Below are 20,480 nucleotides of genomic sequence, written 5' to 3'. Positions count from 1 at the left end.
TCTCTCTCTCTCTCTCTCTCTCTCTCTCTCTCTCTCTCTCTCGATACAGGATCTCACTGGAGTAGGCTATACTAGCTGGCCAGCAAGTCAACCTTTCTCCACCTCTTCCAAACTAGGATTGCAAAAGAGAGCTATTATCCCCAGCAGCTTGTTTTGTTTATAATTTACTTATTTTTATTTCATGCATATAGGTATCTACCATATGTGTGTGTGGTGTGCATCAGGGGCCACAATAGGGCTTTGGGTCAGATGGCTTTGAGCCACCGTATTCTGCCGAGAATTGAACAGAGGCAGCCAATGCTCTTAACTGCTGCGTCATCTGTCCAGTCCCCCTCTGCCTCTAAAATGTGGATTCCGAGGAACTGACTCGGGTCCTAATGCTTACAAAGCAAGTACCCTACCCGCTGAGCGCTTGCCCTCAGCCCTTAGATGTGAAGTCTACAAGATACAATGTCTAAGAATTGTCTCAAAACCTGTGGTTTAAACTCCACTTATCATTCCAAAGTCAGCTTCCCCTTTAACAGTACGCATTTCCCTTTGCTAGATTGCTAGACTGCGAGCCAGCTTTGGGGCTGCCTCGGGCTGGGCTCGCATCCTGCTCATGACTGGGCGGTCATTTTCGGAACCACTCTGTCCACAGAGCAAGGGCCTTGCAAGCCGACTCGTCTTTAGAGCTGTCGCCCTGGCAGTCAACACCATTGTTAGAAAGAGGTTTGGGGTTTACGGAATCATTTTCAGGGTGATTTACCGAGTGAGCATCGCACACATCTGTATGGCATTTGGTGGTTTCTGTCTCTGACTTAGACTAAGTGTGGGATCTACCGGATTGTGTTTTGAGCGGGTGAAGGATGAGACCTTACCTCGGAATTTTAAAAGCCATAAATGGAAATAGGAAAACCAACTGCAGGAGCAAGAACCATCTCTGTGCCCACCCCAGATTTCCTTTAATACTATTTTTTTCCCACTATGGAAACAATATAGACTCACTAAAATTTAGGAAGATAAGAAATAGGCCATTAGGAGTATAGCTCAGTCAGTAGAGGGCTCGCCTACAATGCATGGCTCACCTACAACACATGGCTCACCTACAACACATTCTGCCCTGGGTTCTATACCCAGCACATCATAAACTGGGTGAGGCCATCCACACATGGAATCCTGGCACTGGGAGACTGGAGGGTCAGGAGTTCTGGGTTCTCCTAAGCTACACAGTGAGTTCAAGGATATTCTGGGCTCTTGTCTCAAAAAAGGAGAGGAAGGCAGGTTGGCGAGATGGCTCCGCAGGTAAGGGTGCTTCCAAGCCCACAACCTGAGCGCGATCCCCAGAACCAACACGGTGGAAGGAGAAAGCCAACTCCTCAGCTGTCCACTGACCTCGGCACGGGCACCAGCAGATATGTCCTCCCTCTACCACAATAAGTAAAGAAGTATTGAAAAACAGAGAAAGAAGGAAAACCATTTGTGATTGGGCTACGTGAGATAATATAGTCAATACCTCCACTAGTTCCTGGTTTTGGTTTGGTTTGGTTTGGTTTTTCGAGACAGGGTTTCTCTGTGTAGCCCTGGGTGTCCTGGAAGTCACTTTGCAGACCAGGCTGGCCTCGAACTCAGAAAGTGCTGGGATTAAAGGAATGTGCCACTACGCCCGGTGGTTTTGTTTTTGTTTTTTTTTTTTTTAATTTGGTTTTTCGAGACAGGGTTTCTCTGTGTAGCCCTGGCTGTCCTGGCACTCACTTTGTAGACCAGGCTGGCCTCGAACTCAGAAATCCGCCTGCCTCTGCCTCCCGAGTGCTGGGATTAAAGGCGTGCGCCACCACGCCCGGCGGTTTTGTTTTTTAATAAGAATTTTTACATTTATTTATTCACCTATGTATGTTCCTGGCATGTATATGTGTGGGCCTGAGTATGCCATGGCATGGCTTGGAGATCAGGGGACAGCTTGGAGGAATCTGGCACCCCTTCTGTCACATAGGGATCAAGTTCAGATGGTCAGGCTTGGTTACCTGTGCGTATCCGCTGGGCCATCTTGCTGGGGCTCCCAGCACATTTCATACCTGCACTTTAGTCTCGGGATAAATCTGACATTGAACTTTTATGCCTCTTTTTTTTAGGAAAAAAAAATTTTTTTTTTTTTTTTTTTTGAAAATGTGTATGAGCACTTTATCGGCAAATGTGTATGCTAGTGCCGGCAGAGGCCAGGAGAGGGTGTGACTTTCACAAGAAACTCCGGTTTCAGGGCATCGTGAGCTGCCACGTGGGTGCTAGCAGCTGAAGCCAGGTCCTCTGCAAGAGCAACATGTGCTCTGAGCCTCAGAGCCATCCCTCCAGCCCCCCTGTATCTCTCAGAATGGACAGTGTAACACTTGATCTCAGCTATAAGCTATATATAAATATACTCCATGTTGGTAGTTCATGGCCTGTGGTCCCAGCACTTAGGAAGCAGGGGCAGAACAAAGCAGGGCAGCCTGGTCTACAAAGGGAGTAATGATAGTGGTACCCATAGTGGTCATCTGGCGGGGGTGGGGTGGGGTTCAAAGGTCACATATGGCCATCCTTTTCGGTAGTCAAAGGTCATCCATGAACTCCATAGAGGAGATAAAGGGCCCATTGCCCTGCCCCCACCATCACCCCCCTGTCTCAGCAAACCCCTAACACGATGAACTGAGGGCAGAGACAGGAAGTTTATCGACATGGCTAGTCTTCCGGTGTGCGAGCTTTTTGTCTTCTCCGGGGTCTCCCTCTGCCCCTATGGGAGCCCTGTAAGGGCTAACTGTGACCCTCTCTCCCAGGTGCTGTGGCACCGTGCACAGTACGAGCCACTCTTCCACATGCTCAGCGACCCCGAGGCCTATGTGTTCACCTGTGTGAACCAGACGGCGGAGCAGCAGGAGTTGGAGGATGAGCAGCGGAGGCTGTGCGACATCCAGCCCTTCCTGCCCGTGCTGCGCCTCGTGGCCCGAGAGGGGGACCGCGTGAAGAAGCTCATTAACTCTCAGATCAGCCTCCTCATCGGCAAAGGTATACTTACCGGAGCAGGAGGCTGGCCCCACGTGCCTTGACATTGTCCTGATCTCTTCCTCTCGTCCCCTCGAAAAGGTCTCCATGAGTTTGATTCCCTGCGGGACCCGGAAGTAAACGACTTCCGCACCAAGATGCGCCAGTTTTGTGAAGAGGCTGCGGCTCACCGCCAGCAGCTGGGCTGGGTGGAATGGCTGCAGTACAGCTTCCCCCTGCAGCTGGAGCCCTCAGCGAGGGGTTGGCGGGCCGGCTTACTGCGTGTCTGCAACCGAGCCCTGCTGGTCAACGTGAAGTTCGAGGGCAGTGAGGTGAGCCCCTCCCCCATTCCTTCTCCCAGTAGCATACGAGGGCATCTGCCATTGTCTCATCGGGCAAATCTGGATTTATTTTTATTTTACTTTATTCTATGTGTATGAATGTTTTGCATGTGTGTATGTAAGTGTTTAGTGTCTACAGAAGTCAAGAAGAGGATGTTGGATCCCGTACGTAGAACTGGGGTTAGAGAGGCTGTGAGCCACCATGTGGGTGCTGGGAACCCACCCAGGTCCTCTGCAAGGGAAGCAAACAATCAGAACCGCCACTCATCAGGCAGATCTGACGCTGCAGAGTGCCTCCCTCCCTCCCTCCCTCCCAGTGTTTCCTGGATGTTGGTTGCATCCCTTGACTAGCGAACACCTAGACATGACTTGGAGATGCGGCTCTCTCTCATAAGCAGCCTTGCCTTACCTCTGTGCCCTAGAGGCCTCTCGGACTGCAGAGCAGAAGGCTGACCTCCTTCTTCCTACAGGAGAGCTTCACCTTCCAGGTATCCACCAAGGACATGCCCCTGGCACTGATGGCCTGTGCCCTCCGAAAAAAGGCCACAGTGTTCAGGCAGCCTCTGGTGGAGCAGCCTGAGGAATACGCCCTGCAGGTGAACGGGAGGCACGAATACCTCTATGGCAACTACCCGCTCTGCCACTTTCAGGTAAGCCTTCCCTGCCGCCGACCGCATGTGGTCCCGGGAACATCAAGGGAACTGACTTAGGGAATGAGCGGGTGTCCCCCATCAGCAGCTCAGCCAGCCCCTCTCTTCCAGTACATCTGCAGCTGCCTACACAGCGGGCTGACTCCCCATCTGACCATGGTCCACTTCTCCTCCATCCTTGCTATGCGGGATGAGCAGAGCAATCCTGCCCCCCAAGTGCAGAAACCACGTGCCAAACCTCCCCCGATCCCTGCCAAGAAGGTGAGGTGGTGTATTCTCGGTCTGCTGGGATGAAAGCAGGAGACCCATGGGTTCAGGGGCCTGTGATTGGGTGACCAGGGGCCTGTTGGGATCTGTGTGAACTACAGGGCATCCTCCACTGTCCTCTTGTGGCTCTTAGGGGTATTGGGGACCCTTGTGCATTTGCACAACAGGTTTTCTGACAAAAACAGTGTTAGAGAGAGGTATCTTATTCTTTGCCACTAACTCCGTCTCCTACTTCCCCAGCCCTCCTCTGTGTCCCTGTGGTCCCTGGAACAGCCATTCTCCATTGAGCTGATCGAGGGCCGAAAAGTGAATGCGGACGAGCGGATGAAGGTAGGGGGCTCCCCGGTCGGATGAGGGAGCCACTGTTTTCTATACAAACAAGGTGGCTGTGGCCAGGAGGGGTGGCAACGGAAGGAGAGTGGGAAGATGTCACACGAAAGCCACCTGACCACATTACCCAGCCTCCCTGCCTGGAGTGGTTGTAAGCTGCATCAAAACAGGAAGGGGGAGTGGGGTGGGCCAGCCAGCCAGAGACTGATTCGTGGAAACCCGGGCAGAGCAGATTTCTGTGTATTTGACTTTGGTGGAGGTTGTGGGGATGAAAGAGGCATCCGGGGAGGTGTGAGAGGCACAAGGAAGAGCCTGCTGCAGCTGGTCGGGGTATGGCTGCAGCCTGGACGGGTAGCTGCCTCATCCCCTGGGTTCTGAACTCCCTCTGGGTTCTGAAGACAGTGGGCGGGGGCGGAGCAGGCACATGGTACCGTTTGGTTTCTTTAAAAACACTTCCACACGCCTCACATCTGCCTTCCAGGTGCAGGTGTTATGGTTCCATCTGTGGAACAGGAAGCCCACAGACAGTCTGGCTTTCCTTCCTAGCTCCATAACTTTACAAACTTGGAGGGTTGGGTACTTGGGTCTGGGATGATCAAGGAGCCCATAAGGTTCAAAAAGGGCAGGCAGCCTTAGGTAGAGCCCAGGGAGTTGTGGAATTACCATCTTCTATTGAAGAAACTGAGGTCTGGATGGGAAGAGACATGCCTTGGACTATCAATGCATCGTCTGTGACCTCCCCTGACCCATGGCTTCTTGTCCTACTTGGCTAGTGGCTTTCCCTCTAAGGAACACACACACACACACACACACACACACACACCACGAGAAAGTAGATTCAGACCCATTTAAGAATGAGGACATTTGAGGAGAAAATTGTTGTGAGAAGCCTGGTGAAGAGAGAGAAGGGGTGGGGCCCAGGGCCTCTCCTCCCATTAATCTGTGTCTGGCCCCCACCCCCACCCCCCACCCCCAGCTGATTGTTCAGGCTGGGCTCTTCCATGGCAATGAGATGCTGTGCAAGACTGTGTCAAGCTCGGAGGTGAATGTATGCTCAGAGCCCGTGTGGAAGCAGCGACTGGAGTTCGATATCAGCGTCTGTGACCTCCCGCGCATGGCTCGACTCTGCTTTGCTCTCTATGCCGTCGTGGAGAAGGCTAAGAAGGCGCGGTCCACAAAAAAGAAGTCTAAGAAGGCGGTGAGTACTGGCTGGCTGGGAGGAACCTAGGCCTCCCTTCAGTGCCCCAAGCCACAGGCAGGCAGGCAGGATGAGGACAGGGGTCCTGGGGGACCCTAAACCCCAAGCTTCTCCACCATCTTGGATCCCAACACACTCTAGGGATAGCCTGTGAACGGGCTGCTTGGGATATCTGCTCTGGACCTGTAGGCCAGTAGGCTTTTGTAGGCAGCTCCCTGGGTAGAAAGTATCCTCAGAGGGACTAAAGGACCTGGGCCAGCGGCTGTCTTGAGTGGCTGGCCCCCTAGTCACCAATTCCAGTATTTAAAGTGGCTCTCACCCTGCCGATGCATACTGGGTGTGAGCCAGGAGCCGAGATGCAGCCTGGGCTCGTTTTGTCACTAGGGCAAGGCAGTTGGTCCTCCCTCTTCTCAAGCAGGGTCTTCCCTTGAGTCCATCTGGGAGTCCACCCTTGAAGCCCAGATCCCCTCCCCAATTGGCCTTCACTCCGAGATCAGCAAACGGGGCTTTTGTGCCTGGCCCTAACCCGCTGGTGTCCCTCCCCAGGACTGCCCGATCGCTTGGGCCAACCTCATGCTATTCGACTACAAAGATCAGCTCAAGACTGGGGAGCGCTGCCTCTACATGTGGCCCTCTGTCCCAGGTGGGCCCAGCCCCAGGGGAGCAGCTAGCAGGGGGTAGAGGTCCCAAAGCAGGTGACTTGACACACACCGCTGCATCTGTCCCTGTGTCCAGATGAGAAGGGAGAGCTGCTGAATCCTGCGGGTACAGTACGCGGGAACCCCAACACAGAGAGTGCCGCTGCCCTGGTCATCTACCTGCCTGAGGTGGCCCCCCACCCTGTGTACTTCCCTGCTCTGGAGAAGGTCAGTGAAGACCCCTTCCTTCTAGCCCCGTGGCTCTCAATCCTAATGCTGCGACCCTTTAGTACAGTTCCACATGCTATGGTGACCCCCACCATAGATTATTTTTATTGCTACTTCATAAATGTCATTTTGCTATTTTTTTTTAAGAAAAAAAATTTATGTATATGAGTACACTGTAGCTGTCTTCAGACACACCAGAAGAGGGCATCACCTTCTATTACAGATGGTTGTGAGCCATCATGTGGTTGCCGGGAATTGAACTCAGGACCTCTGGAAGAGCAATGAGTGCTCTTAACCACTGAGCCATCTCTCGAGCCCCATTTTGCTATTGTTACGAATTGTCATGTAAATAATCTATATTTTCAGATGGTCTTAGGTGACCCCTGTGAAAGGTGGTGTGTTGGACATCCCCCAGAGGGCTCCTGACCCAGGTTGAGAGCCATGGTTCTAGACTTTTCCTAGTCCAGTGTTTCAGTTCTTCAGAGAGTTAGACCCTGGCCACCCTGGGATTCGCCTGTTGCTAGGGTAATGTCGTTATGCCAATTCAGGGTTTTCTAAGAGCCATTTGAGCTGCCATTCGGTAATGTTTGGTGTGGAAAGGATGTTCCTGGTATGTTGTAGCTTCAAGCTAGGATGCTGGTAAAGACTGTGCAAAATACCCAAAATACATCCGCCAGTGAGGATGACATGTTAGGTCTGAGGTGTAGCTTCCTGCTTAGAGGCCTGACAGGGACTGCCCTACGCTCAGGATAAGTGAGAGCCTCATCCATTCTGCAGATCCTGGAGCTGGGGCGTCACGGGGAGCGTGGGCACATCACGGAGGAGGAGGTGAGCTCCGGTCTTGGAATGGGGGAGCTGGGATTGGGCGTGGAGCTTGGAGTCCTCACCCTGTCTGTGCCCCTTCAGCAGCTGCAGCTGCGGGAGATCCTGGAACGGCGGGGATCCGGGGAACTGTACGAACATGAGAAGGACCTGGTGTGGAAGATGCGCCACGAAGTCCAGGAGCATTTCCCAGAGGCGCTGGCCCGCCTGCTGCTGGTCACCAAGTGGAATAAACATGAGGACGTGGCCCAGGTGAGTAAAGAGGGGAGTTTGGGAAGAGAGCCCCGGGGCAGATGGACAGTTCCCGCCCACCCCTACCTGACCACCAAGCTGTCCCAGATGCTCTATTTGCTGTGCTCCTGGCCCGAGCTGCCTGTGCTGAGCGCCCTGGAACTTCTGGACTTTAGCTTTCCCGACTGCTACGTGGGCTCCTTCGCCATCAAGTCCCTTCGGAAGCTGACGTGAGTCCCAGCTGGTGCTACCCCTGGGGCCCACAGACTCCCTGCTCTTCCGGACGGCAGCTTTGCCCCAAGCACCTGGAAGTGGGTGCTGGGCTGGGATGAACCTGGCCTCTGCCTCCGCCCAGCTGTAGACCACGTCTTTCCTTCTCTTCAGGGACGATGAGCTCTTCCAGTACCTTCTGCAGCTGGTGCAAGTGCTCAAATATGAGTCCTACCTGGACTGCGAGTTGACCAAATTCTTGCTGGGCCGAGCCCTGGCTAACCGCAAGATCGGACACTTCCTGTTCTGGCACCTCCGGTAGTTGAACACACCCCAGCCTGTTCCTTGGAAATCCTATGAGGGTCACGGCGAAGTGAGAACTCAGTCTTCTTGAGTTCTCGCTGAACTCCTGTTTCCAGCAGGCTCAGATGTTCTGATGCTCTGGGTCCCACCTAGGCTGCGGGCAGGGGCTGTGAGACCCTGACTGGCAAGACTCAGTACCATTTTTTCCCCCCAGCTCTGAGATGCACGTACCATCAGTGGCTCTGCGGTTTGGTCTCATCATGGAAGCCTACTGCAGAGGCAGCACCCACCACATGAAGGTGCTGATGAAGCAGGTAAGGCTTGGTCAGGTTCTGCTTACAAGCTTTCGAAGGCTCTCCCTGGACTATCCCCCAACCTGTGGCTTGCACCCACCACCACCCATTATCACCACCAGGGGGAAGCACTGAGCAAGCTTAAGGCACTGAATGACTTTGTGAAGGTGAGCTCCCAGAAGACCACCAAGCCCCAAACCAAAGAGATGATGCATATGTGCATGCGCCAGGAGACCTACATGGAGGCCCTGTCCCACCTGCAGTCTCCACTCGATCCCAGCACCCTGCTGGAGGAAGTCTGGTGAGCCCCATGCCTGGCCCCACCAGGGCTCCTCCCAGCCTCCCTGGCCTGCGGAGGAACCCCTGTCGACCCTACTCTCTGGCCAGCAGTGTGGAGCAGTGCACCTTCATGGACTCCAAAATGAAGCCCCTGTGGATCATGTACAGCAGCGAGGAGGCGGGCAGTGCTGGCAACGTGGGCATCATCTTTAAGAACGGGGATGGTGAGCAGGCGGGGTAGGGAGTCTGCTGAAGCCTAACCGTCCCTGTGCCATCCTGAGGGGTGGTCCTGGGACCTAAGAATGGATACCAAGTGGGAGAAGAGAGTCCACCAGACACTGGTCTCCTTCCCACACTGCAGACCTCCGCCAGGACATGCTGACTCTGCAGATGATCCAGCTCATGGACGTCCTGTGGAAGCAGGAGGGCCTGGACCTGAGGTTGGGGCCCATCCTGTAACTGTTGTGCTCTGGGTCAGCCCTTAGAGCTGTGCTTTGGCAGGGACTCCAAACTATCCTCCTTGTGTGGGTTGGGAAAGGCTGTTCCCCGGAGAGGAGAGGGTAGGGAGGGCAGCCAAGCACTTGTCTTGTTCCCTTCTGTATTTCCCCGCCCCTTGTACAGAGGAAGCAGCAGCAGCTTCCCCCAAACCCTCATCATCTTGGGTACCAGGAGCCTCCGAGTCCTTCATCCTCCTCCTCCTCAGCCACTTGAGTGTGGCATCTCCAGGAACAGCCTTTGATCGTGACGTTCTGCTGGCCTTTCTTTCACCTAGGATGACGCCCTACGGCTGCCTCCCCACCGGGGACCGCACAGGTCTCATCGAGGTGGTCCTCCACTCGGACACCATCGCCAACATCCAGCTGAACAAAAGCAACATGGCGGCCACAGCTGCCTTCAACAAGGACGCCCTGCTCAACTGGCTCAAGTCCAAGAACCCTGGGTAGGTTGCAAGCCTTCTCCTTCTGGGAGGTGTGACATAGGAAGGGTTGGCCTATCAGAGACAAGATAAGAGGGAAGGGCTGTGATCTTCTCAGACTAGTTGGCTCCGCTGTGGGGCCAGCTGTGAGGCTCAGCTGTGGGGCCAGCCTGAATCTGAATCAGCAAAGCGGTTCTTGTGCGTCAGTTGCCAATGGTTGTGTGTGATACCACTCAAAGCTTCCGACCTTCCTACATCTGCTGCTGTGAATCTTGGGATATTATACATGCCTTGCTTGGGACAACTCAAGTCATCTGGGACTTCTCCCAAACCTGGAGGGCCTAAGATTGAGTCCACTGAATGCCCAGAGCCTGGAGTCAGCTATACCTCTCTTCTTGGCCTCTGCTTGTGCAGGCCGGTCCTCAGCACTTCCCCACGGTGCTCCTGGGTGGTGGGGACAGGCTCCAGATCAGAGAGGTATTTTAGGCCTAAGCTCTGGGACTATATACTTTACATTCTGTTGAGTAAAGCACGCCAAAAGGCTAGACTCAGAGGAAGAGAAGCAGACCCCCTTCTGGTAAAGTGTTGTAGTCTCGTGTGCCATGACCTCCAATCTTCCCCCTCAGGGAGGCCCTGGATCGGGCCATTGAAGAATTCACCCTCTCCTGTGCTGGCTACTGTGTGGCCACATATGTGCTGGGCATCGGTGACCGGCACAGCGACAACATCATGATCAGAGAGAGTGGGCAGGTAGTGGCGTGTGGCTGGGTGGCTTCGCTATGGGGCTGACATCCCGTCTGGCCTGCTGGCCCCTTTGCTCTGGGTTTGGTGGCCCCGCGAACTCTGTGAGCCCTGCTGGTGTCTTCTCCCCCTGGGTCTCTCAAGGGGCACGGGAGCTCCCTGTTCTCTGCTTTCTCTGCCTCCCTGCGGCTCCCGGGGTTGGAGCCCTGCTCACTCGAGGCTAAGGGCTCCACTTCGTCCCCGTCAGCTCTTCCACATTGATTTTGGCCACTTTCTGGGGAACTTCAAGACCAAGTTTGGAATCAACCGAGAGCGCGTCCCCTTCATTCTCACCTACGACTTTGTCCACGTGATCCAGCAGGGGAAGACTAACAACAGTGAGAAGTTTGAAAGGTAAGGGCTCTGCCCTTGATTATCTGTCCGGGATGCCAGGAACGCTGGGTTCAAGAACGAGGCTGGAGACGGTGGTTGGCCCTGCTCCCGCCCCCTCCCCTGGATGTTGCTGGATTGGGATGAATGACCTCCAAACCTGTTTGCCCTCCTTGGGCCATGGGGGAGGAGGTTTGTGTCTCCAGCAGGAGGCAGAGGGAGGTCATCTTGAAGAACTAGCCAACGGTGGATAATCTTCAACAACCTTAAGCAACAGCTCAGGGAAAGGTGAACACCCAGGACCTCACCTGCCCCGCCTCCCTCACCTGCAGGTTCCGCGGCTACTGTGAACGAGCCTACACCATCCTGCGGCGCCACGGGCTGCTTTTCCTCCATCTCTTCGCCCTGATGCGGGCTGCAGGTCTGCCTGAGCTTAGCTGCTCCAAAGACATCCAGTATCTCAAGGTAAGTGTCCCCGTGGGGTCCCTTCTGCTATGATAAAAGCCATCAAAAGCAGCGTGGGCAGAAAAGGGTTTATTTCAACTCGTGGTGGCAGCAGTCACGTCATGAAGGGGGATCAAGGGCAGGCACTGAACCAGAAGCAATGGTTTGTTCAGACTACCTTCTTTTACAACCCAGGACCACTTGCCTAGGGGATGGCACCACCCACAGTGGGCTGGACCCTCCATTAGCAGTCATTGATCTAAAAAAAATAAAATAAAATGCCCCAAGGGCTTAACTGCGGGCAATCTGATGAAGGCGTTTCCTCAGTTGAGGAAATTTCCTTTTTCCCAGATGACTCCAGTTTGTATCAAGTTGGCAGAAAACCACCAACACAAGCCAGGGCTGAGTCAGGGCTGACCCCATGGCTGTATACTTCCTACAGCCTGCCTGGGAGGTCTGGATCCTAGTAGAGCCCCATTTGGTAGGCTTTCAGGGGTACTGATGATTGTGGGGTCCTCATGGCATCCTTGTCCTAGCAGTGGGCAGGGCCAGAGTGGTCCAGTTTGCTGGGTCCACTTATGCTGGGTGGCAGATACGTGGTAACCTTCCTTAGTCAATCATGTGTACATACATATGTACATACATATGTACATACATAGGTGTACACACACACACACACACACACACACACACTCAAACACACGTTCCTGCTTAGTCTGTGTGAGCTAAGGTTCCTTGCACATTGTGTAAATGCTTTCATCCCACGTCCTCCGTCGGTGATAACTGGAGCAGAGAGTGACAGGCCACCAGCCTAACCAGGGCATCCCCTGAAGGTCACATGACACTCTAAGGCATCTGACATTTGAGTCAATGGGTGGACCATCTGGATTTGGGGTCTGAATACAGAGAGAATTTAGCATCCTATTGGGCTTCATTCTGGATTGCGTAACAGAGAGAGCAAAGTCCCTGAGTGTCACTCTGCTGTGTGTGGTGTTTGTCCAGGACTCTCTGGCACTGGGGAAGACGGAGGAAGAGGCGCTAAAGCACTTCCGGGTGAAGTTCAACGAAGCTCTCCGAGAAAGCTGGAAAACCAAAGTCAACTGGTTGGCGCACAATGTGTCCAAGGATAACAGACAGTAGGAGGCGCCCCCTGGTGGTCATACGGCGGTTCCCTCCTGGCTCTCAGCCCTAGAGGTAAAGGACAGTCCTAGAGACCAGGCATGTCCAGTGGTCACCAAAGGGACCCCAGAGCCTGAACTGTCCCTCAAGGGGAAGAACCACACCACTGCTTCTTGTTTACACTGGTAATTTATTTATGACTCGAAATGTTTAAGGAACAGAATAGCCATAAACGGAAGTGCATTTCTGTGCAGGGGAGGGGTGATGTCGTCATGATGTCGTCCCGGGTCAGCACTGTAACGGCACCTTGAGGATCGTACGCACCCCTAGTCTTCCAACCTGTGGGTCTTGGCCCAGCAAGGACAGTTCTTGGGGCCTTCTTCCCAGGCTCCCAGCAGGCTGCCTGGAACAAGCCTGGCGGTCACCTGGTGCCTCCATCCTCAGCTCACCTCCAGCCACCATTGTGTGGCCTACCCAACCAAGCCTCCGGCAGCTCTTGAGGAAGCCAGGAGCTTCCCTCTAGACTCAGGCACACTTGCTCGGCACTGCTGAAGCGACCTCTTGGGTTTGGGTACAGGAACACCCTCACCTCTCATTTGCGGGTAAGAACATGATATGTAGACTCTGTCCCTTACCCCGATGGCTGGGGGTAAGGGACCTGGCCTCCACTACAGTTAGTGTATTCCAGGCCTTGAAGCACTCAGACTGGTGCCCCATTTAGCTCCGTGTGGTCATGAATCAAGACGAAGGGCCAGCCAGAATGGAAGTCCCCTTCGCAGTTCACGTGAGGGGCACACAGGGCAGCTTTATGGACGGACAGGACTGATCTCTTCCAGAGCTGAAATCTCAGAAGGCAGCTGGGGAGCTAGGCTCGAAAGTGTGGGCAAGGACGAGAACGAAATTCGGTGTAGTCTGGGCAATCAGAGGAACTCTAGAAATGCAGTCTCGGCCTCCTCCCGGGTATCCAAACGCCAGCCACCCGCCCGGCTTTTAGAGAGCCCAGCTCAGGGGTTGCACGTGCTTATCGCCCCACCCCAAGCACATCTCCATGTATCCGCTGCCACCTCAGGACCTGGATCTCCCGGTAGCATTGTGAGACTTTGAGGACCATCACCGCTGTCTTGCCAGCAGCCCAGAACATGGCTCAAGGAGCCCCTCCATGTTGATGAGCCCAGGGTCCAGCAGTGAGCGGTGCCTCCGCGGCACCCGCTGAACCCCTAGTCTGCCCCACCGACCCTGAAATAGGAAACATGTCTGTGTGTGTGTGTGTATGTATGCCATGTTATTTATTGAAAAGAGTCTAGGTGCTCATTGGTGTGGCTGCAGATTCTACACAGGCTCAGCCTTTCTGGGTTGGGTGTGTGGCCTGTGTACTTGGCTGGAAGATGGTTTTTTTTTGTTAAGTTTTTTTCCTCTCACCGATGTGGGCTGAGACCAGTTTGTGCAACCTTGACACAACAGGTAAAGACAGGTGAAAAGAAATAAAAAACGTTTTTATGTTCTTAAGTTCTTGGCTCAAATAACAAGGGGACTTGGGGATACAGTGTACTGGTCGAGCCCTTGTCTGCGAAGTGCAAAGCCTCTGGTACATTCCTCAGTACCATTAAAAATTAATAATCCTTGCCCAGCATGGTGGGCATCTGTAATCCCAGCACTGAGCAGGCAGAGGCAGGAGGATTGCTTTAAGTTTAAGCCCAGCCTATCGGGGCCACGTAGGAGACCTTGTCTCAAAAATAAATCCCTCAACCCCCGCCCCACCCCACCCAAAAAAATATGACAGAATGGACCCCACTCAGGCTGGAATTAGAACCAGAACTTTATTATAACGCATACACTTTCTGACCTAGTGTCGATATACACATCTTAAAGGGGACCCTGCGGCTACTGCACACGACAGTGTCCCTCTCTTCATTAGCCTGTTTCCATCTAAGAAAGCAGCTACAGGGAACAGGACAAGGGAGGGCGGCCACAGACAGCACAGCAGCATCCTTAGAACTAGCAGCAGCAGGGAGGACTGGATGTCCCAGCTGGAGCAGTCTAAACTCTGACTGTGAATGAAGAGCTGTGCTGTGTGGGTGGTACCTGCTGTCTCCTATCTGCTGGGTCTTAGATCTTACCCCAAACCCAACAGCACGCAGCATCCCATGGGGCCTCTGGGGAAGAGAGAAAAGAGATTGTTCTGGAGCATTGTAGCAGTTTGTCTTTGGGCCTCGGGGTCTCCTTTTGGTGCTGTTGTGTAGACTTGCTCAGAACTGTGGTCTTCCAAGCGAGGAGCCTGACCGCCTGCACCTTTGCTGTCCGTTCCCAGCTACACCGTTTCACCAACAGGGAGACACACGTTAATAAGCAGAAACCATGTGGCTGCCAGTCACAGGCGTGTACGAGAAAGGCCAGGGGCTTTGGCAACATCCTGGCTGTTCCCAGCCTCCAATGTGGTTGGAGGCGCGTGGGGATGGCCCCCCAGACAGCACTTGAAAGCCATGGCCCCGGCCATGTGGCTGTACAGAAACCATAGCAAGGGTGGGCCACAGTGACTTGGACCTTTCCAACCTGGTTTCTTGGGAGGGAAGAGGTCCTCCTGGCCCCCGCATTCTGACTTTACATTCCTGTCCTGGACTACTAGCACAGAGGACACAAAGAATCCCAATTTATTTACAAAATATTAAAAAGTCAGTTGGCCATCTACATATTAACCCCCTCTGCTCTCCCACTTTATACATGCACTAGTTTGGAAAAAAAAAACTTTTAAAAATAAGAGAAATGGTTACTGACTGCGTGGGAGTAATTTTTCACCCTCTGTCGACAAGTCCGCTCAGTGCGGCTTCTCTGGAGGTCCCAGGTGCTGGTGTCCTCTCCCTGGCCGACAGGGGACTCCAGACACACTCCAGGGTCTGAGGTGCTGTGGGGCCTCTGCCCCGGGGAGGAAGCGCCAGCTTCTAGCAAAACTGCAATGGTGATGGGCAGGGAGGGTGAAGCCGGTGGTCCCACACACCAAGCACGGGAGGACTTTGAGCAGTGGGGGAAGGGTCTGCAGACCTGCTGGTCAAAATGATTTTGTACATCGTGGACCCGTGGGGCTGGGAGAGAGTCTGGAGAGCAGGCGTTGAGTGCGGGTTTAGTAGCTGAGTGTGGAGTCATCCCATTCCAGCTGTCGGGTGGCATTCTGGCCATCCCCGGGGCCGCCTTCCTCCTCCTCACTGCTCTCAGACTCGGCACTGGTGATGTCTTCTTCTTCCTCCCCATCTTCGCTCTCCTCCTCCTCCTCCTCCTCTTCCTCCTCCTCACTGCTGTGCTGGTCCTCATACGTCTGGCAAAGAGACGACAGCGTAAATCTAGCCTGTGGCCCCTTCGCCCAGTGTCCCATCTACTAAAAGCCACAAAGGAAAACACAGCCAACCCCACAGTGACAGAAAGGCCTGAACAGTACTGGGAGTTGCCTCGCCAAAGTGACTGGGCAGGTGACGCTCTCATTAGCAACATGGAGACTACGCACATGGGATGGAGCGCTCACTGCAGAGGGGAGGAGCTTAGTCCTGTCATACCACAGACATCTTGGGGTAAAGAAGCCAAGAGCGTCAGTTGCCTGCCTATGCTACTCACGGAGGCCTTCAAGCAAGGTCTCCGAGCCAGGGCTTCCTCATCTGAAGGTGACCTCCCTAATCTAATCTCACTGACCCAACCTGCAGAGCACGAGACCAGGGTCTCCGTGGCGCTTTGTGGTTGGCCCTTCTGTGCCTACCTCCATGGGGTTGACGGTGATGGTCAAGGCAGAGTCGTCCCAGTCCATCTCATTCTCCTTCCCTGTGTCCTGGTCCCTCATCGTTCGCTGATGTGCAGCCCGGATCCGAAACACCCCCAGGATGATCATGAAAACCAGGAAGCTGACACACACCACAATCACCACCGTCGCCGTGCTGGGGACAACTGCCATGGGATTTGAAGACCAGACACACAGCTTTTGTGACGCTGCTTACAAACCCAGAGAGCTCCCCCACCCCCATCCTTCCTTGGCCTCCTCAACTACTCTAGGTAGGGCAAATGGAATGTGTCAAGAGTGCCTCCTGACCCCTAAACACTAGGAGGAAGCCCTAAGCCTGCCTTCGCTCACTGGCTGCTCTGTGGCTGTGGTGAGCGAGCTTCCTTGTGTAAGTGACAGCACTGGGGTAGCTGATGGGCAGTAGTTGTGAGCTACGCTTGCTACCAGGTTTGTGTGTGTGTGTGTGTGTGTGTGTGTGTGTCTGTCTGTCTGTCCATCTGGACCCTACATACCACAGCATCCTGACCCACGTGCTTTCCCCCGTCCTACCTGCAAACGGGTGAGGATTGGCCAGGTTGTGACCAGACAGGTCCACAAAGGATCGGTGTTCAGGGTGGACGAACTGTGGCTGGGCAGCCATGTGGTTGGCGTGTTCCACGGGGTTGGCTGTGTGGATCACATTCACCTACAGCAGAGAGAGTGTCACTAGGCACCCCAAGTGTACCTGACAGGTGAATAGAGGGTCGGCGGTGCTGCTTCCCAATCTCCCAGCTCCAGGCTGGGGGCAAACAGTGCCCAGAAAAACATCACCCGTTTACAACAGTGTGACAGTGTCATATATCCCAGAAACAGAGTGGGTCCGATGGCTCATTTGTAGTGTAGCTTACAAAAGAAGGCATTCGCATCCGAGTAGGAAGTAGCCCTGGCCTTAGGCGGCGACAGCTCAGATCACCTCTTCCCACTCTTCTCACCAGCCACCCTTTGGCTCCACCCACCACTTGGATCAAGATGGAGATGGCGGGCGGGTTGCTCAGAATTTATTTCTTCAGACCTCGGAGGCGCTGGCCGAAGAAGTCAGCTGCAGCAGAGGCCACTGAAGGTTTCAGGGCAGAGTGTACTGTCCTTTAGCTGCTGTGGCCTCAAGAGTGACTGTGACAGTGTTGGCACTCAACAAGCCGGGACCCAAATGTCCCTGTCAACCGGGCGGGTGGTCTGACACAGCCGCCAAGACCACTTGGTTTCCTGGGGGCTCGTTCACATGTGGGACCCAGAGAACACCCTTGTCCCTCCCCACAGACACTCTGTCGTCACACTCCATCTCTGCTCCCCAAGGCCTGTAACATGTCTCTACCCTGTGGACACAGCCAGCCAGCCCTGCTCTGAGCCTAAATAGTCGCCGCCATGAACATCTGAAACCTTGGGAGCCCGAGTCAGGACATCTGATTATTTAATGTTCGCCCTTTGTGGTGGGTGCCCTGGACTCACCTCCACCTTGAACTCATTGCTGAGGTAGCGACCATTTAGTTCTGAGCAAATGAGCTTGAACTTGCGATCCAGCAGGGACCTGGTGTGCCAATTCCGATAGCGCAGGAGGTGCAAAACCTCCTCGTAGCTTGCCATGGTCTCCACGCCTGTAGGGTGTTGAGGGTGAGCAGCTTCAGTCTGGAGCCCAGGTGGGCCCTCGGGTCAGCCAAGCTGAGGGCTACCACTCTGTGACTTTCAGAGTCAGGGAACTAAAGCAAAGCAAGTAGGCATTTCTCCATCCTGGGGCATGAGCTGTCTGTTATGTGCCTAGCCCCACCCTGCACAAAGCACTGCCCGTGCCCGCTCCATGTGCAGAAGGGTGCCAGTGTGAGGCGGATGCACCAGTGTGCATTTGTAGGCAATGGGCAGGCCGAAGCCTTCCCCTCCCTTCTTCCCCTCACCTGTGAAGACCACACCCAGGTCAGAGTGGCTCGCTTCGATGCCCTTCTGCTGGAGGCGGGTCACATCTACCTCCAGGCTTTCCTGCTCTGCATTCAGCTCCTCCCCTTCCACCGTGACCTCACAGGTGTCCAGGTCATGCACAATTTCCTCTGACACCAGGGATTCTTGCACTGAAAAAAAAAAAAAAAAAAAAGAGAGAGACCAGAAATAGCAGAGGCTGCAGGCGACATACTCCACCCCCTGCGCCACCCCACCCCCGCCACATCTCAAATCCACAGTCAAGTGTAAGGACCAAGCATGGGAGAGTCACCTTCAAGACTTGGGGGCTAAGAGTGTAATCAGTGGTAGAGTATATGATTAGCATATTGAAGGCCCAGGTCCAGGCCCGGCTCAGTCAATAAATATCACTTAGTAAGTTCCCGGTAAGAATGGAGGGATACTTCCTTTGGGCTGGCCCACAAGCTAAATCTTAAAACCCAACACCAGGTACAGCCACGTTCCAGAAACAGACTCAAGTGTTAAAACATTAAAACCTCCAAAACCAGCCAAGCAGTGGTGGCGCACGCCTTTAATCCCAGCACTTGGGAGGCAGAGGCAGGTGGATCTCGAAGTTTGAGGCCTGCCTGGTCTACAGAGTGAGTTCCAGGACAGCCAGGGCTATACAGAGAAACCCTGTCATGAAAAACCAAACCAAACAAACAAAAAACCCCCTCCAAAACCTGACAGAAAAAGGGCCCAAGAGGAGGTTGCCAGTCAAGACAGAAGAGGCAGGCCCCGGGGGCAGCTGTTACCTGTGGGGTCCTCAGACCCATCTGCCTCGGGCTCCACCTCTCTGGTGATGGTGCTGATGATTCTCAGCTCAGGGAAGAGGGAAATACCCTCTGCACTCTCAAACTCAGAAGCTGCTCGGGCAAAGTGGTGGACGCCACTCAGGCTGATCTTAGGCTCTTCCGGCTGCAAAACCATCACGTAGCCCTCCACCGGGGGCACCTCGATGCAAGCCGCCTCGTTAAAACATCTGTCAGAGAGGCAGGAAGAGGAGGGAGAGGCCGTGAGAGCAGTGAGGCGGCCACCACTCACAGGCTTGTGTGAGACTCACTGGGGACAGCGGGTGGCTACTCCAGGAATGCTGTGGTCAGTACATATCCCAGTCCTCATTCGGCTTCCCAAGATCAAGTGATGACCCACCTTCCCTAGCAGGGGAGGCCAGACAGGCTAAAGACCTAAAGGCACACACACTTCCCGCCCAGGGGTAGGTGACAGAGATGGATGCTCTGCGACCTACTTGACAGTGCTGGTGATTTTGAGCCTGCGGATGCCCGGTGTAGGGAACTGCCTTGAGTTAAGGTAGGAAATGTGCTGCATAGCCTTATCCAGCTCTCCAACGTTGTCTCCCTCCAAGGTCAAGACCGCCTGGCTGGAGCTTGCTTGGATCTGAAATCAACATACCAGAGAGAGGAGAGGGGAACAAGGTCCCAACTGAGAGTGGCCAAAACTGAGAGGCAGTGGAGTCATCTGAGTCTTGGAGAAGCTGTTTCGTCCCCAAGAACAAGGCGTTCACATAGGGTAAAGTCCAGGACCCCGTCTCTGCCCTACGCTGCTGGCCCCACTCTCAGAGGGCGAGGCTACGAGTAAGGTGAGGGGAGCTCTCACCTGCACGCCGCTGTTGGCATCTTCAGGGACCTGCAGGTCCAGCCCCTCCTTGCAGGTGTACAGACAGTCAATCACCTTCTTATCCGCCAGTTTCCCAGAACGGACTGTGAGGCCAGCCAGGTTACCTCGGAAAAACTGTGTCATGTGCAGGTCGCCACCTGAGGGAGGGGAGGAAGTGAGAGGTTCGTTGGGCTTGCGACCCACAGGCTCCTGGTTATGTCTCATGGCCGTGTTACCAGTGGTGGTGGCGTGATGGATGGACATGCAAGTTAGTTCAGAACAAACCCTGTTGTTAGCCTTGTAGTCTACATGGAAGCGCAATGAAAAATTAAATTGTTTATGATCATGCACATGGCCTGAAGAAGAGAGGAGCGGGGGAGGGGCCCCTCACCCACACCCTGAATGCTCAGAGGCCCCTCCAAGGTCCTTATACACCTGGCTATTCCTTGACGACAGCGGCCAAGGCAGTGCCATCACCGAGGTGCAGAGACACTGCCTCCCTCCTCACTACCTGCTTGCTCAACAACTGCCACCTATTGGCCAAGCACACTGTGGGACGCTCCTCCTGGCTCTGAGGACTTAGGAGCCTGGCTCAATACACAGCAGGAACTCTGGATGCTTAGATTCCCCACATAAAACCCTCTGGGGCCTTCTACATGTCTACGTGTACAGTACTCACAAGTGTATGTGTGTTCACACATTTGTGCATGTATGTAGGCATGTGTGCAATGCATACATGTACAGTATGTATGTTCATATATGTTCGGGTAC

The 20,480-nt window shown here is 54.1% G+C and overlaps 2 protein-coding genes across 6 annotated transcripts in view; one reads left to right on the top strand and one right to left on the bottom strand.

Annotated features, from left to right (window-relative positions):
* Pik3cd (phosphatidylinositol-4,5-bisphosphate 3-kinase catalytic subunit delta) overlaps positions 1 to 13,879 on the top strand; it is a 52,297-nt gene extending 38,418 nt beyond the window's left edge. For 3 of the 5 annotated variants that reach the window (XM_021159321.2, XM_021159320.2, XM_021159322.2), the window contains 21 exons: positions 2,790 to 3,018; positions 3,097 to 3,326; positions 3,806 to 3,985; positions 4,097 to 4,246; positions 4,493 to 4,582; positions 5,559 to 5,780; positions 6,327 to 6,423; positions 6,516 to 6,646; positions 7,424 to 7,474; positions 7,553 to 7,720; positions 7,799 to 7,929; positions 8,084 to 8,227; positions 8,427 to 8,526; positions 8,628 to 8,806; positions 8,893 to 9,008; positions 9,146 to 9,224; positions 9,557 to 9,724; positions 10,327 to 10,450; positions 10,689 to 10,834; positions 11,143 to 11,275; positions 12,257 to 13,879. In XM_021159321.2, the coding sequence (XP_021014980.1) occupies positions 2,790 to 3,018; positions 3,097 to 3,326; positions 3,806 to 3,985; positions 4,097 to 4,246; positions 4,493 to 4,582; positions 5,559 to 5,780; positions 6,327 to 6,423; positions 6,516 to 6,646; positions 7,424 to 7,474; positions 7,553 to 7,720; positions 7,799 to 7,929; positions 8,084 to 8,227; positions 8,427 to 8,526; positions 8,628 to 8,806; positions 8,893 to 9,008; positions 9,146 to 9,224; positions 9,557 to 9,724; positions 10,327 to 10,450; positions 10,689 to 10,834; positions 11,143 to 11,275; positions 12,257 to 12,394 (3,006 nt within the window). In that variant the 3' untranslated portion in view covers positions 12,395 to 13,879. The remainder of the gene's footprint in view (positions 1 to 2,789; positions 3,019 to 3,096; positions 3,327 to 3,805; positions 3,986 to 4,096; positions 4,247 to 4,492; positions 4,583 to 5,558; positions 5,781 to 6,326; positions 6,424 to 6,515; positions 6,647 to 7,423; positions 7,475 to 7,552; positions 7,721 to 7,798; positions 7,930 to 8,083; positions 8,228 to 8,426; positions 8,527 to 8,627; positions 8,807 to 8,892; positions 9,009 to 9,145; positions 9,225 to 9,556; positions 9,725 to 10,326; positions 10,451 to 10,688; positions 10,835 to 11,142; positions 11,276 to 12,256) is intronic. The other 2 variants (XM_021159325.2, XM_029476411.1) reach the window with 2 other exon arrangements.
* Positions 13,880 to 14,165: 286 nt separating this feature from the next.
* Positions 14,166 to 20,480, bottom strand: part of Clstn1 (calsyntenin 1) — a 72,314-nt gene continuing 65,999 nt past the window's right edge. Inside the window, exons 15-19 of the mRNA XM_029476268.1 lie at positions 18,056 to 18,226; positions 17,616 to 17,761; positions 16,680 to 16,815; positions 16,113 to 16,297; positions 14,166 to 15,680 (exon numbers count right to left, since the gene is read on the bottom strand). Of these exons, the coding sequence (XP_029332128.1) occupies positions 15,489 to 15,680; positions 16,113 to 16,297; positions 16,680 to 16,815; positions 17,616 to 17,761; positions 18,056 to 18,226 (830 nt within the window). The 3' untranslated portion in view covers positions 14,166 to 15,488. The remainder of the gene's footprint in view (positions 15,681 to 16,112; positions 16,298 to 16,679; positions 16,816 to 17,615; positions 17,762 to 18,055; positions 18,227 to 20,480) is intronic.

The sequence above is a fragment of the Mus caroli genome, chromosome 4, assembly GCF_900094665.2.
Source record: "Mus caroli chromosome 4, CAROLI_EIJ_v1.1, whole genome shotgun sequence".
Lineage (NCBI taxonomy): Eukaryota > Metazoa > Chordata > Mammalia > Rodentia > Muridae > Mus > Mus caroli.
The sequence above is the reverse complement of the archived record's forward strand: the minus strand, read 5'-3'. Positions and strand labels throughout refer to the sequence as shown.